This window comes from Anolis carolinensis, chromosome 2 (genome assembly GCF_035594765.1).
Source record: "Anolis carolinensis isolate JA03-04 chromosome 2, rAnoCar3.1.pri, whole genome shotgun sequence".
Taxonomy (NCBI): Eukaryota; Metazoa; Chordata; class Lepidosauria; order Squamata; family Dactyloidae; genus Anolis; species Anolis carolinensis.
This window is the reverse complement of record NC_085842.1, coordinates 183,549,375-183,567,117: the sequence shown is the minus strand read 5'-3', so window position 1 is coordinate 183,567,117 and position 17,743 is coordinate 183,549,375. Positions and strand designations below refer to the sequence as shown.

The window sequence follows — 17,743 nt, the reverse complement described above, 5'->3', positions numbered from 1 at the left end:
TTCTATTCACCAAAGTAATTTCTAAAGCTATCTAACAGCAAGGCCTTTATGTAATCCAGGTACAACATCTGATCATTGCAATTCCTGTGCTTGGTATCCTGTTCTCACTTGTTTTTATAGAAATGAATGGTTTATATCCACCTGACACTGTGGAAGACTCGAGGAGAAAAAGTAATTTTATCTTTTTGGCTAATGTTGATGGTTTCTTCTCTTTCTGTTCTTTGGAGTGGAAAAATATTACACTATGATGTGACACAATTTTTGTTCCTGGGTTATAAATGCCATTTCCTAATTGGTTCTATCATATTTAGTTTATTAAACTGCAAAGACTTTGTTTTTGCGGATCATCCTGCAGCACATTTTGCTGTGGTTTTTCAATGAATATCTTATCGAGTCTTAACCAAATCAACATAGTTTGTGGCAGCCACAAAAAGGGAGTTTCTGGAGTAGAGCAACAATTTTCAAAGTAAGTACCACACAATTAAACAGAAAATAACACTTTCAAAACAGGAACATATTTTTTCCAATTTTGTTACATAGAGTTATTGGTTGATTGTGTTTTTCCTTTTTTCTTGTTCTAATAAAATAGCAGAACCAAAGAGGTTCTTATACCTTTTTGCAATAAAATCAATTAAAAGGGGAATTCAGTTTTTAACTGCTGTCTCACTTAACTCTATTTTTAATATACCAGACATGTTAGTTTGAACTGGTGGTAATAGCCTCCGTTTCTCCCTAAAAACCTTTTGGGGAAAAAATACAGTAAACTTAAAAACCTGGAAATTTTACATCTCTCCACAACAACTAAGTGACTGAAAGAGAGAATATTGCCATCCCAATACCATCAAAACAAAAAAGTTAAAGAGAAGCAATCACAGCAGGGCTATTTTTATGCTTGGTGTAAACTGCAGATATATTTTGTATCAACCATGTCATTCTAATCTCTTCTCTGTCCTGTGCCGTGCCTTCCCCAGGTGAGCCCACCAGACCACCCCACAGTAAAAGTTGAGATAGAGCTACTGGATGAAGCCACAGGTGGATGTTCTTCCTTCTGTGAGACACTTGGAGATGATCCAGTGGATGGAGTGAGTTTGGGACAGCCCACCTCCCTTTAGTGTGGGCAGAAGGAGAGGGGAAGGTCTTTTTCCTAAGGCTAAGGGAACTGAATTTCCTGGACTTTGCAAAGGTTAATATGCCAGCATACAGGTATTATTATATGGTTACTTTCTAGGGGCTGTTCTATGCTGTCACACCCTTATCATGGTGTCCGCACCTTGACTCGGTGTTACCTGTTCCTCCCACTGGCTTGAATGTGCTGGAGCCTTGTTCAGAATGCGGCAGCAAGGTGGAGAATTGGATCTGCTTGGTTTGCTACAAGGTAAGGTGGTTGTCCCACAGAGACATGGATTGGATTCCTTGTCCCACCATTGGCTAATGCAGCAGTGCAGAGTATTTTCATTTTTTTTCTTTATTTTTTTAAAATATATTTTTATTGAAGTTTTACCTTATAAGATAAATTAACATCAAAAGAGTGAGAACATTTGATTGTATAGAAAGTAGGAAAACTGCAATTAAAGAAGGATCAAAAAGGGAGAGAGAGAGAGAAAAACCAAAAACCAAAAACAAAGCTAAAGTCTCTCTCTCTCACACTCTCACTCTCTCTCTCTATATATATATATATAATAAATCTGAACAAATGGCGATATAAAAATGCAAAAGTACTTGACAAAGAAACACACCAAAAAGCAAAAGCAAAAAAGCATTAGCACTGGCATTAAACACTTTGAGTAAAATCGCTAGGTTAGAAGCAGCTGACATTGGTAATGTTCTAACAAAGAACTGCCAAAAACTGTTAAAGTTAAACTAAACAATCATTGTTGTTCCAGTACAACAGTTGGAAAAATAATAATAATAATAACAATAACAATAATAATAATAATAGTCAGGATTTCCAAGCAGTGTGTCATCATTTGGTTAACAGAGAGATATAGAAGAATAATAAAACGTGCATTTATGCTAAGTCTATATTTCATTAAGGCTAGTAATAAATCATGTTCTTACTCCTTGAATAGTATATTTTTGCTTTTTAGTACATTAAAAATACTTTTTAATGTATTTCCTTAGATGGTAGAATATAAATGCCTGCATTTCAGGCAGAATTATCCTATGGTCTGTTGTATCACTTTTTTATTTTAGGAATGTTCTTTTATTATATAAAATAAAGCATAATAAATTATAATATGCAGGCAGTGAGTCAGAGCATTTCTACAAATATATAGACTAGGATGTCTTAATGAAAATACCAACGTTGAATCCATCCTGTTCTAATTATACTATCTATTGTTCCAGAGGTCATCAATTAAACAGTCTAGCTCCCTGCTTTTCCAGTAAAGCACTCCAGTAAGATATCCCAGAGATCGCCATGCTTATTCAGATATTCCCAGGAATATAACAATTTCTCCATAAATATGCTCAGTTAGTTTTCTATTTTGCACAAGGTTCAGAATCCCTTGAAATACACCTGTATTTTCATTTTTTTAATTAGATGTTCATTTGATATGATTTTAATCTCAGGCCATTTCAGTAACTTGCCATTCCCTTCATCCTTAGCCTGCCAATAGTTGTAGGCCAAAACATCTGGAGAACCAAATTTCCTTTACCTCTGTGTTCATTAGTGTATGTATGTGTGTGGGAAGGTTGATGATATTTTTAGCAAACGTGCCACTGGTTTATCTCTGTAGTCTTACCCATCCCCTTGTCCCACTCCATTCAGGTTTGCTGTGGTCGCTATATTAATCAGCACATGGTCGCTCACAATTCAGAATCGGGGCATCCGCTGGTGCTCAGCTTTGCAGATCTCTCTGCCTGGTGCTATGAGTGCCAAGCCTACGTCCACCACCCGGTGAGTTGCAGAGTCGTTTTGTCTTTCTTGTTTTTTATGCCACCTCTTACACACATGGCCTTTATTAGCATACACCAGCAAAATCACAGCACAGGCATATACAACAAGAGGAAGTCACAGATAAAAAGTAAAACATACTTAAAAGTTACTAATCCCAGGAATACAATTTGCAACAGTCTCACAAAAGAATGTATTAGAGTTGCTCAGAAGATATGGAATTTTATAACACCCTTGCCATTGGGAACACTATGAAAAAATGAAATTCCTTCATTTCAGCTGTATATTTTCATATTTGGGGCAAACAAACTGAATGGTAAAATGGTTCAACAGAGACCAAGTCACAAGAACAAACCCTTTTGGAACATTCCACTTTTTATATCTCCCATCGAAAAGAGCGAATGGCAACACATTACATCTTGCAGTCGCTAAAGCTCTCCTCTGTGTGGGATTAATCAAAATGTGAAGATAAGTTGTCATGACTCCACATTTGCATGGAATGAATGATGTAGTAGGGGAACAAGTTGTCTTTGCTGCAGATTATGAAAGTCAAGATCCAAAAGTCTGCTCTTGACTGATTTGCAGGCTTCCACATTTGTAAGCATTAAGAGTGCTTCCAAAGACAGACCAATTGCTTTGATTTTTCTGAATACCATTCTGAAATAAAATGATCTGATAACAGAAAGGGAATATAGCTATTGGGGTCTACTTGAAAATGTATATGTTGCCAGAATTTTATAGCTTTCATCCATGCCAAGGTTTCAAGAGTGGTTTGACCTGTCTCAATGCATAGCATGGCATAAGACACACATCTAGAGAGCCTCATTAGTTTCCAGAGACACTTGGAATGTAATGTATTAAAAATATTGATTATGGAAATCCAAATAGTGGAGCCATACAGTAACAGATACCCAGTCCTAGCCTCAAAAACTTTGAAGTCAGCAGTGATATATTGGTTACCCTTACTGTAGAAGAAACAATATATTGCTGCAATATTGGTATGTGCAGAAGCCATTGCTACTTGTCGCTGTGAGAGCCATGGCAGGTTATATAACAACAACAGCAACAACAATGCTTTATTTTTAGAACGTCCTCTCTCCCCGTAGGGACTCAGGGCGGTTTACGTATATATAAAACAGGCAAACATTCAATGCTATGCTTAAAACACACCAGTCAAAAATAGGAAATGAATATTAAAAAACTTATCATAAATAATTAAAATTAAACATTATAAGAAATACAAATACTTAAATAAAACATACTTGCACTAATAAAACATAATTTCACAAAAACATATATCCTAACACAGAAACTACTAGAACTTAAAAATGCTTACCATTAATTGTAATGTCCATACAAGCCATAGTAGCCATAAAGGTAAAGGTTTTCCCCTGATGTTAAGTCCAGTCGTGACCGACTCTGGGGGTTGGTGCTCATCTCCATTTCTAAGCCGAAGAGCCGGCGTTGTCCGTAGACGCCTCCAAGGTCATGTGGCCGGCATGACTGCATGGAGCACCGTTACCTTCCCGCCGGAGTGCTACCTATTGATCTACTCACATTGGCATGTTTTCGAACTGCTAGGTTGGCAGTAGCTGGGGCTAACAGCGGGCGCTCATTCCGCTCCCGGGATTTGAACCTGGGACCTTTCGGTCTGCAAGTCCAGCAGCTCAGCGCTTTAACACACTGCGCCACCACCAGGGGCCCATAGTAGCCATAGCAGTGATAAAGGGGTAACCGTAGCAGCCATAAAGTGCTAATTAGACTGTACTAGTCCTCCTCCTCTCCATACACTAAGGTACATAAGTGTGTTTTCAGAAGTTTTTTGAAGGAAAGGAGAGTGGGGAGGGAATTCCAGAGGCAGGGAGCAATCACGGAGAAGGTCCCCTCTCTCATTCCCAGCAACCATGCTTGTGATGAAGGAGGGACCAAGAGCAGGGCCTCCTTCGCTGACCACAGTGCACAAGATGGTCTATATAGAGAGATGCAGTTAGATAAACATCTGTAGCAAATACCAAGGTATTGAAAGTATTTGACCTGTTCAATTTTTTAGCCTTTGAGCTGCCAAGACATGGGCTTCCACTTTTAGGCAAAAATGAGAATGTTGGATTTAACATAGCTAATTTCCAGTCTATTTATTTCACAGTAATTGGCAAAACAATGCATTAAGTGTTTAAGGCCAATACTAGATAAAGACAATAGCACAGCATCATCTGCATATAAGAGTAAGGGAACATGGGTATCGTGGAACTTGGGACTATGACCATTCACCAACGCTAAAGCCTGAGGTAAATCATACAGGAATATGTTGAACAGAGTAGGAGCCATTATGCAGTCCTGCCACTTCTTTTGCCAGAGTTTTGTGTCCCATCAGCATGGAATTACTGAACTGTTGGGATGAAATTCACATCTTTGTGGCTTTGAATTTGTTGTTCTTGACAAAAGTGGTGACTTAAGGTGAACCTACATTGTAGAATTAATACACTTACTTCTTTAACACCTCTTTAATTGCCATGATTCATTGCTCTGGAATCCAGGGACTATAAAGCTAGGGCACATACAGTAATTTATTTATTTAATTTATTTATTTACAGTATTTATATTCCACCCTTCTCACCCCGAAGGGGACTCAGGGTGGATTACAATACACATATACATGGCAAACGTTCAATGCCATTAGACATATGACATATATAGACAGACAACAGAGGCAATTTAACATTCCAGCTTCCAGCTTCTTGAGGGTATGCTTGATTCTGGCCACAGGGGGAGCTGCTGCTTCACCATCCACTTGTGACACCAAGTCCTTGATAGAGTACTCTTCCTCATTCTTCCGCACTCTGCTGAAAGGTTTTATGGTGTTGTAAATTAGTTAAATTAGCTTCCCCGCATAAGTGGTACCTAAATTTCTTACTTGACAGATGCAACTGTCTTTCAGGCTGCATAGGTCAACAGCAAGCTAGACTGTTAATGGTAGGAAGCTTACTCCGACCCAGGCTGGCTTCGAACTCATGACCTCTCAGTCAGTAGTGATTTATTGCAGCTGGCTGCTAACCATCTGCGCCACCGTGGCAGAGCAGTGGGATTTGAGCTCCGTTTTTTTCTGCTACTCGAACATTCTAACAACTTCCATGTTGCAAAATAGCTTCTGTTTTGCTAATGGTCCAGCTGCATTACAAGAGACACTAGGTAGAGTTTTAGAACTTGGATTATGTGGTTGAGTCTTAATGGAATGTATGGCTTTTTTGTGTTTTGTTTAATAGACTCTCTTTGAAGCCAAGAGCTTGGCTCACACAATGAAGTTCGGGGTGGACATGGCTGTACCTTCCTAATGTGACTCCGTTTGGAAAGAGGAGCCAATGAATAATGGATACAGCACAATCTACGATCATTTGACCTCAGTGGAATTGAACATAGTGTTTAAAAGGGCTTTCGATGTGCCAAATATCAGTGATCATCAATGCAATACTACCAGCAGCCATGAATCAAACACCAGCAACCTCATTGCTTCCAGTTGGACAAAGTGCACGCCATGACAGGGCACAAGTAAACCCAGAGAGCACTTGCGGGGAGACTTTGGAATTGGGGAGGAGGAGGGCACTTTTGCTTCCAATCAGACCCAGCTTGCCCTTCTCAGTGCTAAGAAAGTACTGTGCCACCTTTTTCTTAAGAGGGATGTGGTGAATGTTTTTCTCTCCATTTCATGTGTCTAATCATAAAGCACATGATTTTTGTCCCCACTCCCAAACTGCTGTACATTTCTTTTGAGTCATTATATGCTCAGATGGAGAAAACTGCTGCTGAATTTGCGTGGAGAGGAAGGGGGATACATTTGTTCCTTAACAACCCCCAGTCTCCAGCAGTCATAAAAAAATGTCCTGTAATTAGTTAAGCATGTTTTGTGCAAGTGGGTTCCTTTGGGTGAGATCCAGAAGGCATGAAACGGAAATTTCTGGTTGGATCCCAAGCTCTTTTGAAAGGGGATGGGGAAATTTCCTAATTTATATGCCTATGTAGGGAATGGCAGTCTTTAGCTTTTTGTTCCAGTCCCTCTGTTGTATTTCTTCCTGCATGTGGCGGCACAGTGTTCTTTGATGTTAGAGAGATAGGGGTTTCCTCACATTGTATAGATAGGACATGATCTGTAAGCCCTGACCTTGAGAAGAAGTCAAATCATGAATCTAAGGCCATATGTTCACATTTCTCTCTCTCATTGTGTATTGGTGTGGGAATTATATTGCCCTCCAGATACTTTGTATTACAAATCCATAATCCCTTGGCCACATTGTTTGGGGTTTCTCGGAGCTGAATTCCAAAACAGTTGCAGCAGTGGTTCCTTAAACTTTGATTTTCCAGCTGTTTTGGACTTCAGCTCCCAGAAGCCCATGGCAGCAGGGACAATGGTCAAAGAGCCTGCAGACTGTGGTCTAAAAGTGTCTGCAGGGCCAAAGTTTGAGGTTCCCCTCACTTTTTCTGTATATGGACTCAAAACTTAGTATATGTATCTGGGGACAACCGAAGCCCCTTCTACACTGCCATATAAAATCCAGATTTATCTGCTTTGAACTGGATTATATGGCAGTGTAGAAGGGGCCTAAGTAAAGTAAAGCTGCTCCTGTGTGAGACAAGGTGAAAGCCCTATCTGTAGTTGATGGCACTATATTGATAAGGAAATTTAGCTGGAAACTGTTCTTGGCCCATATAGCCCCCCCCCCCCACTCCATCATTTGGGCTTCATGCATTTTGACAGGATATGGGGAGGCCATGGTGCAAAAAAGGAAAATGCAAGACTTAGTCCTTGATGCTTATGGTTGTAGGGAATTTCTCCCACTGTTTCAAGTCTGATTCTTCTGCAGGGCCATGTTGATTTGGAGAAAAGGAAGTATTGGCATCTGGCCACTGTGTGTTGCCCTGGGTTCTTGCATTGCTTCCCAAAATCTTGTGTTTAGGGTGTGAAAGCCTTGCAGTTCCTATGTGACAGAATCTTGACTCAAAATAGAGTTTCGAGACCAACACAAATTTTCTTCTCCACCTTTCTTGGGACCAATCAAACAACTCAATACTAAATGAAATGATTTTAGGATTGTGTGTCTATGGGAGGAGCAGAGAAGGATCAGCTGGAGAGATGATGGGATGGGGTGCTATGGAGGAATGGGGTGGATTGGTGCCCATGGAGCATTGCTTGTCCTAGGTCAGCCCTGGTGAGTTTTGAGGTGTGTAGGTTTAAACTTGTGCCGTGACATAGCTATGGGGTCAGGCATTTGTCCCATTATAGCCTGCCCTAATTCCTTTGCATTTGTTTCTTTGATTAATTTTGTAATCTTTTTAATTATTCAATTAAAGCATTTCTGTGTATGGAGCCATTCTGTGTCTGTTTCAGAAACTGGGCAGTTGGGAGGGAATGGAGTTCACTTGTCACTGAAAAGCCTTTGCCAGGTCAGAGGGGGGTTTCTGCCATTTCTCGTTATAACACCATCTACTTCAGAGTTTATTTATTTACAGTATTTATTTACAGTATTTATATTCCGCCCTTCTCACCACGAAGGGGACTCAGAGCGGATCACATTATACACACATAGGGCAAACATTCAATGCCCATAAACACATCAAACAGAGACCGAGACAGACAGACGCAGAGGCAAGTCAACCTTCTCCTGAGGGGATGTTCGATTCTGGCCACAGGGGGGGAGCAGCTGCTTCATCATCCACTCTGACGGCACTTCCTCATTCCAGGTCGTAAATTAGTTAACCTTGCCTCCCCACTTTTTTATTATTATTATTATTATTATTATTATTATTATTATTATTATTATTATATTATTATTATAGCGTGGGGTTTCTGCTGGTGTACCGCCCACCCCGCGACCGAGTAGTTTCCCTGACTGAGCTAGCAGAGCTGGTCTCCAATTCGGCCTTGGTCTCCCAGCGCCTGGTGGTGTTGGGAGACTTTAACATTCATGCTGAGACCCCCTTGACTGGTGCAGCTCAGGATTTCATGGCCGCCATGACGACCATGGGGCTATCACAAATTATAGCTGGTCCTACCCATCAGGCTGGACACACACTCGACCTAGTTTTTGTGGCGTACAGTGGAATGATCAGAGTGGAAGAACAAAACACCCTTCCTGTGTCATGGTCTGATCATTATCTGGTCAGTTTTAGACTTTCGGCAACCCTAAACCTCCGCAGGGGTGAAGGACAAATTAAGATCGTCCGCCCCAGGAGACTGATGGATCCGGAGGGATTCCTGAGGAATCTTGGGGTCCTTCCTGCCATGGAGCCTGGCGATCCTGTCGACATCCTGGTCGATCTCTATAACAGGGAAGTGACCAGGGCCATAGATACGATCGCTCCCGAATGCCCCATCGCGTTGCGTCATGACAAGCCATCTCCCTGGTTCACCGGGGAGCTGGCTGTGATGAAGCATACGAGGAGGGGGCTAGAGTGCACTTGGAGGAGTTCTCGGGACGTGTCCGACTGAGTACGGGCTACAGCCTGTCTTAGGGCGTATACCGTGGCTATACGGGCAGCCAAGGAGTCCTATATGACTACCCGTATAGCGTCTGCAGCAAATAGATCATCGGAGTTGTTTCGGATCGTTGGGGAACTCCTTCAGCCACCTGTGGTGGAGGAGACTTTTGACGACCCAGCAACTCGGTGTCGCAATTTCGCACACCATTTTGCAGACAAAGTCGCTCAGATACGCCTTGAGCTCGACTCCAATTTCACCACAGTGCCAGGGGAGGTGATTGAGGCATCTGCTTTTCCGATTTTGTGAGATTCTTTTAGGCTTGTTCTTCCTGAGACCGTGGTGGAGGTCCTTGGGGCTGTGAGGGCAACCACGTCGGCTCTGGACCCTTGCCCGTCTTGGCTAATTAAATCGGCCAGGGAGGGGCTGGTTGATTGGTTTGTGTTGATCATTAATGATCGTTGGAGCAGGGGGCTCTTCTATCTCATCTGAAACAAGCTGTGGTTCGTCCACTCCTTAAAAAGGTTTCCCTTGACCCCACGGTGCTGAACAATTTCAGACCAATCTCCAACCTCCCTTTCTTGGGTAAGGTGCTGGAGCGGGTGGTTGCCTCCCAGCTCCAGGGCCTTCTAGATGACATCAACTACCTAGATCAGTCACAGTCTGGTTTCAGGCCTGGTCACGGCACCGAGACAGCCTTGGTCGCCTTGGTGGATGACCTCCGTAGAGAGCTGGACAGGGGGAGTGTGACCCTGTTGGTTCTCTTGGACATCTCAGCGGCTTTCGATACCATCGATCATGGTATCCTTCTGGGACGACTCTCTGGGATGGGTCTCGAGGGCACGGTTTTGTCGTGGCTCCGATCCTTCCTGGAGGGTCGATCCCAGATGGTGAAGCTGGGAGACGCCTGCTCGGACCCCTGGCCTTTGAGCTGTGGGGTCCCGCAAGGCTCTATTCTGTCTCCCATGCTCTTTAACATCTACATGAAACCACTGGGAGAGGTCATCCGGAGTTTTGGAGTTGGGTGTCACCTCTATGCAGATGATGCACAACTCTACTACTCCTTTCCACCTAATTCCAAGGAGGCCTCTCGGGTGCTGGACGAGTGCCTGGCCGCTGTGTCTATCTGGATGAGGAGGAACAAGCTGAAGATCAATCCCGACAAGACAGAGGTCCTCCTGGTCGATCGTATAGGGTGGCAACCTGTGCTGGACGGGGTTACACTCCCCCTGAAGCCACAGGTCCGCAGTCTGGGAGTCCTCCTGGATTCATCGCTTACGCTCGAGGCTCAGGCGTCGGCGGTGTCTGGGAGGGCCTTCACACAACTGAGACTCGTGCGCCAACTGCGACCGTACCTCGCGAAGGCTGATCTGGCCGGGGTGGTCCATGCCTTGGTCACCTCCAGACTGGACTACTGTAATGCGCTCTACGTGGGGCTGCCCTTGAAAACGGCTCGGAAGTTCCAACTGGTCCAATGAGCGGCAGCCAGGATGTTAACTGGGGCCCCTTACAGAGAGAGGTCAACCCTCCTGTTCAAGGAGCTCCACTGGCTGCCATTTACTTTCCGAGCCCAATTTAAGGTGCAGGTGCTTACCTACAAAGCCCTGAACGGTTTGGGACCATCCTACCTCCGTGACCGCATCTCCGTCTACGAACCCACGCGTTCACTTCGGTCATCTGGAGAGGCCCTGCTCGTGATCCTGCCTGCGTCGCAAGCGCGGTTGGTGGGGACACGAGACAGGGCCTTCTCTGTGGTGGCCCCCTGACTCTGGAACACCCTCCCCAAGGATCTCAGACTTGGCAGTCTTCAGAAAGACTACATTGGCAGTCTTCAGAAAGAACTTGAAGACCTGGCTGTTCCAATGTGCCTTCCCAGATTAATAGGAAATCTCCAACTCCAAGTCCCATAAGCACTTTATTAGAACTAGATCGTATATCGCACTCTGCACTTGCCCTAGAAGCCTTATATATCACCTGTCACATCAGCACTTTTAATCTTGTACCCATTACTCTGGCCCGGCCCAGTTTTATTGTGTTTTAGCGTATTGTTTATTGCTTGTTGTTTATACTGTTTTAATTTGCCTTTTGTTTTGTATTGTTATATTGTGTGTTGAGGCCTTGGCCTTTGTAAGCCGCATCGAGTCCTTCGGGAGATGCTAGCGGGGTACAAATAAAGTTTAATAATAATTAAAAAAATAATATTGTGTGGGAAGTTTGGGCCAATTCTGTTTTACTGAATATTCTAAAGCTTTTGACCGTGTGGATCATAATAAATTGTGGCAAGTTCTTGGTGGTATGGGGACACCAAGTCACCTTGTCTGTCTCTTGAGGAATCTGTATAACGACCAAGAAGCAAAAGTCAGAACAGACCACTGAACAACAGACTGGTTCAAGATTAGGAAAGGAGAACGGCAGGGCTGTATACTTTTGCCCTACCTATTAAACTTGTATGCAGAACACATCATGCGACATGTAGGGCTTGATGAATCCAAGGCTGGAGTTAAAATTGTTGGAAAAAACATCAACAACCTTAGATATGCAGATAATACCACTATGATGGCTGAAAGCAAGGAGCCTTATCACCAAGGTAAGAGAAGAAAGTGCAAAATCTGGATTACAGTTGATCATCAAGAAAACCAAGATTATGGCAACCAGACTGATTGATTACTGGCAAATAGAGGGAGAAAACGTGGAGGCAGTGACAGACTGTATTTCTAGGTGCAAAGATTCTTGCAGACACAAACTGCAGCCAGGAAATCAGAAGACGTTTACTTCTTTGGAGGAGAGCAATGACCAATCTTGATAAAATAGTGAAGAGCAGAGACATCACACTGGCAATGAAGGTCCACATAGTTAAAGCAATGGTATTCCCTGTAATAACCCATGGATGTGAGAGCTGGACCATAAGGAAGGCTGAGCAAAGGGAGATAGATGCTTTTGAACTGTGGTGTTAGAAGGAAATTCTGAGAGTGCCTTGGACCGCAAGAAAATCCAACCAGTTCATACTCTAGGAAATATGCCCAAATGCTCACTGGATGGAAGGATATTAGGGACAAAGATGAAGTACTTTGGCCACATCATGAGAAAACAGGAAAGCTTGGAGAAGAGAACGATGCTGGGGAAATGGAAGGAAAAAGGAAGAGAGGCCGACTAAGGGCAAGATGGATGGATGGTATCCTTGGCGGGACTGTCTTGACCTTGAAGGAGCTGGGGGTGGCGACTGCCGACAGGGATCTCTGGCGTGGACTGGTCCATGAGGTCACGAAGAGTCGGAAGCGACTGAACAAATAAACAACAAAGATGGATCACACAGAGACCACAGTTACAGAAATTGCCATATCCTCATTTGGGTTGTGTTAACAGGTATCAATGCAGGAAACTTGCAATCCCAAACCCTAAATACCAGTTCATATGACCCAGCTCTCTCTCCCTTTTTTCTAATGGCAAGTGAGACAATTTCCCTCAATGTTGCACTATTCTTTATAGATAATTTGTAACATTAAATAAAGGATTGCTTCTAGTTACAGTTCCCTTCTGACTGCATTTGTTTGAGATTCGAACAAAATCAATATTATTGTTAGGTTTATTTATATTTATTTCAATATATCCTGGAAGCTTGGTTAACCCATCTGGAAAGGTAAAGGTAAAGGTTTCCCCCTGACGTTAAGTCCAGTCGTGTCTGACTCTGGGGATTGGTGCTCATCTCCATTTCTAAGCCGAAGAGCCGGCGTTGTCCAGAGACACCTCCAAGGTCATGTGGCCGACATGACTGCATGGAGCGCCCTTACCTTCCCGCCGGAGTGGTACCTATTGATCTCACATTGGCATGTTTTCGAACTGCTAGGTTGGCAAGAGCTGGGGCTAACAGCGGGCACTCATTCCGCTCCCGGGATTTGAACCTGGGACCTTTTGGTCCACAAGTTCAGCAGCTCAGCGCTTTAACACACTGTGCCACCAGGGCGCCCCAACCCATCTGGATACAATTTCCAAATCCTGGGCATCGTGGCCCCACTGATTTTGCTATAATGGGATTTGTAGTTCAAAAGCTAGCTTTCCCGATCAAACTTGGTATGCTTCTTCAGCAGGGCAACTGGCCCAATATGAGGCAGAGCTTCCACATAGCTGAATAAAATCCCACATAATCTTCTTTGAACTGGAATATATGGCAGTGTGGACTCAGATAACCCAGTTCAAAGCAGGTATTGTGGGATTTTCTGCCTTGATATTCTGGGTTATATGGCTGTATGGAAGGGCCCTAATATGCCATGAAATGGAAGTATATTATCAAATATTTCATTTAGATTTTTTTTTCCTTCTAAAGACAGAAAATGAGACACATAATGGGGTTGTCTTCATCAGATTCCAAAATGACTTGGCTGCCTTTGAGTAATGTGTATTTCAATTTGGGTCAGAAATAGGGAGAGTCATTTCGAAAATACAACCAGTTATTTGGAAAATACAACAAGTGGGGCTGCTTGCAGAGAATGTGTAACTATCCTGTTAAAACAGCTTCACAAACTACTCCTTCATTTTCAGGCAGAATTAAAAGTGACAGTGCTGACCTATAAAGCCCTATAATTGGAGCGTACTAGTGATTTGAGTATTAGATTACAACCCTAGAGAACAGGATTTGAATCACCACTCAGCCATAGTTACCTGTTAGGGTACCTTGGACAAGTCACACACTCTCAGCCTCAGAGGAAGACAAAAGGGCCCTTCCACGCAGCCATAAGGTAAAGGTAAAGGTTTTCTCCTGACATTAAGTCCAGTTGTGTCCGACTCTGGGGGTTGGTGCTCATCTCCATTTCTGAGCCGAAGAGCCGGCGTTGTCCGTGGACACCTCCAAGGTTATGTGGCTGGCATGATTGCATGGAGCATCATTACCTTCCTGCAGAAGCGGTACCTATCGATCTACTCACATTTTCATGTTTTCTAACTGCTAGGTTAGCAGAAGCTGGGGCTAACAGTGGGAGCTCACCCTGCTCCCTGGATTCAAACCACCAAGCTTTCGGTCAGCAAGTTCAACAGCTCAGCAATTTAATCTGCTGCACAATCAGGAGCTCCCCACACAGCCATATAACCCAGAATATCAAGGCAGAGAATCCACAATACCTGCTTTGAACTACGTTATCTGAGTCCATATTGCCATATCATCTAGTTCAATATGGATTTTATACAGCTGTGTGAAAGGGGCCAAAGACAACCCTCTTCTGAACTAATCTTGCCAAGACAACCCTGTGATAGGATTGCCATAAGTCAGAATCGAAGGCACTTAACAGCCACAGGGTATGTGTTGTTGAAGGCTTTCATTCATGGCCGGAATCACAGGGTGGTTGTATGTTTTCCGGGCTGTATGGCCATGTTCCAGAAGTATTCTCTCCTGACGTTTCGCCCACATCTATGGCAGCAGGTATCCTCAGAGGTTGTGAGGATGCCTGCCATAGATGTGGGCGAAACATCAGGAGAGAATACTTCTGGAACATGGCCATACAGCACGGAAAACATACAACCACCAAGCCACAAGATAATTTTGTCACCCTTATGTTTTACTTGCCTTTCAATGTACATTACATTAATGTTTTTAATAAGACAACTTATTTAGTTCCTTGTGTTGTTGAAAGCTTTCATGGCCGGAATCAGTGGGTTGCTGTGTTTTCTGGGCTGTATGGCCGTGTTCCAGTAGCATCCTCTCCTGACGTTTTGCCCTCATCTATGGCAGGCATCCTCAGAGGTTGTGAAGTCTGTTGGAAACTTTCCTCTTTGAAAGTTCTTTATTTCCTTTGGCCACTAGAGAGTTAATAATTCAGCAATGGAAATGAGGAAATGCACTGAACATCACATTGCAGTATGCAAAAACAAGGGACTTTGCTCTCTCCGAAAGTTTATACAAAGAGTCAAGCAACTGAATGGAGACTTGTACATAAAACAGTTATGGTTAATATTTATTTGCTGTACTAATGCTGTAACATATGGAGTGATGCACTGAGTTGAATGAGACATCGGTTCTGAAGGGTAGAATATATACTGTATGTTGTATTACTGTTTTGCAGTTGTGTTAGTTTATTTGTAGATGGTGTTTGTTTTATTTATTGTGTTTCAGGGTGATGTTTTCAAATGCATTTTGTTTGAAAAATAAAGTCCTGTGCTTTCAACAGTAATTAGTTTTAATTTAAAATGAGAACAGTCTTGGCTCCAGATGAAGAAATACACTGCCATTCTTGCCTCAGGCAGAAACCTGTCATCGCTCCCTTCCCTCTCTGTACATGCTCAGAGGCGCACTCACTGGCTTCGCCCACAGTCTGATCTAGCTGAGAAACAGCTTTGTCAGGACTTTGTCACCAATCTTGCTCAGGTTTCGGTTGCAACATCAGGCCTTGGAGGCAGGCGGCAACTTTCTCTCTCTCTCTCTCTCTTGTTAGGGTATGGCATGTAATATATTGCAGCCAGATGGGGGAGCAGTAAGAAAAGATGTGAGTATTGACAGCAAAGAGGAAAAGGAAGCGGAGTGACAGAAGGGGGGAGAAAGGAAGGAGAAAACATACATACACACAGCACACTTATATATGCAACACTTACTCATACACCCAACACACACACCGAGCAATGGGAGCTGCCCTTGGTTGGCTTTTCTAGTATCTTAAGTGTGTCATCATGCCAGATGAAATCCACCCAGGAAAATTTATTCTGATCTTTCTCCAGGAAGGGAGGCATCCTTTGAGGATTCCAGATCTGACAGTTTGGGGATCTACTGTTGATTCTTGCAAGATCGGGCTTCCTTCCATGCACAACCAACACATCCAGCAGTGTCAACGGCAGTTATTCTTGTAAGTATTCCTGGCTCTTTACTCAAGCCTTTAGATAAAGATTGCTAATCCAGAAGCAATCTGTATCTGTGACCATTCTTGTACCGGTTTGCACTTTTTACCTTTGTCAACTCAATATAGACACAGGGTCTATTCCCATCCCAATTTGCACTTCCAAGAATTTGCAGCACTTTATCAGTCACCTCGTGTTTACAATATTTATATGGTGCACCTTACCCAGTCTACTTTTACAATCTCTCAGTTTTAAACCATGTTTTTATTAGTTCTTGTTTTTCATTGGCTAATGTTTAATTTTTTTATTATTATTATTATTATTATTATTATTATTATTATTGTGCATGTTTTTGTCTATTGCTGTGTTTTATACTGCTACTGTTTTTATTCGGGCTTGGCCCCATGTAAGCCGCCCTGAGTCCCCTCCGGGGAGATAGAGGCGGGGTATAAAAATAAAGTTATTATTATTATTATTATTATTATTATTATTATTATTATTATTATTATTATTATTCTGGCTTCCTTGACTTCCTTTTCCTCTTTGCTGCCAATACTCACCTGGGCTGAGTATTGCCTTGCAAGTCTTAAATCCTCGACTGAATATTGTGATGGATCTGGTAACCTGAGTAAACTGCTAAACTGTAGAATTGATGCAATTTGACACCACTTTAATTGCCATGACTCAATGCTATGGAATCCTTGGATTCTTGGTTTACTGGGGCACCAGCACCCTTCGGCAGAGAAGGCTGAAACTGCAACGCTTGAGCTATGGCAGTTACAGTGGTGTCAAACTGCATTAATCCTGCAAGTGTAGTAAAGATAAAGGTTTTCCCCTGACGATAAGTCCGGTCATGACCGACTCTGGGGGTTGGTGCTCATCTCCATTTCTAAGCCGAAGAGCCGGCGTTGTCCGTAGACACCTCCAAGGTCATGTGGCCGGTATGACTGCATGGAGCGCCCTTACCTTCCCGCCGGAGCGGTACCTATTGATCTACTCACATTTGCATGTTGCTAGATTGGCAGGAGCTGGGGCTAACAGCGGCCGCTCATTCCGTTCCCGGGTTTTGAACCTGGCACGTTTTGGTCCGCAAATTCAGCAGCTCAGCGCTTTAATGCACTGTGCCACCAGGGGCCCTTGCAAGTGTAGATGCATCCAAAATATACTGAGCAGGAAGGCAGATCTATCAAGAGGCTTTTGAAAAGTGTCTCTGTCCCACAGACACACACCATGAACGTTTGAGGAGACCCAGGGTAATGGCAGCGGGAGAATCTGCTGTTAGTTTTTGCCATAGATAAACCACTGAGCTGCTGAACTTGCTGACCGAAAGGCTGGCAGTTTGAATCCGGGGAACAGGGTGAGCTCCTGATGTTAGCCTCGGCTTCTGCCAACCTAGTAGTTCGAAAACATGCAAATGTGAGTAGATTAAGTCTGGCTGGAAGATAACAATGCTCCATGCCAGGGGTCCCCAAACTAAGGCCCGGGGGCCAGATGCGGCCCTCCAAGGTCATTTATCTGGCCCCCGCCCTTAGTTTTATAATACAATATTTTATATCATTTTAAAT

General features: G+C 43.3%; 2 protein-coding genes across 4 annotated transcripts in view; both read left to right on the top strand.

Annotated features, from left to right (window-relative positions):
- Positions 1 to 8,252, top strand: part of hdac6 (histone deacetylase 6) — an 83,382-nt gene extending 75,130 nt beyond the window's left edge. For all 3 annotated transcript variants that reach the window (XM_062971268.1, XM_062971269.1, XM_062971270.1), the window contains 3 exons: positions 972 to 1,375; positions 2,771 to 2,899; positions 6,157 to 8,252. In XM_062971268.1, the coding sequence (XP_062827338.1) occupies positions 972 to 1,112 (141 nt within the window). In that variant the 3' untranslated portion in view covers positions 1,113 to 1,375; positions 2,771 to 2,899; positions 6,157 to 8,252. The remainder of the gene's footprint in view (positions 1 to 971; positions 1,376 to 2,770; positions 2,900 to 6,156) is intronic.
- A 6,643-nt stretch (positions 8,253 to 14,895) lies between these two features.
- Positions 14,896 to 17,743, top strand: part of LOC103277753 (deoxyribonuclease-1-like 1) — a 35,478-nt gene continuing 32,630 nt past the window's right edge. The window contains exon 1 of the mRNA XM_062971265.1: positions 14,896 to 16,186. The gene's annotated coding sequence lies outside the window, so the exon portion shown is untranslated. The remainder of the gene's footprint in view (positions 16,187 to 17,743) is intronic.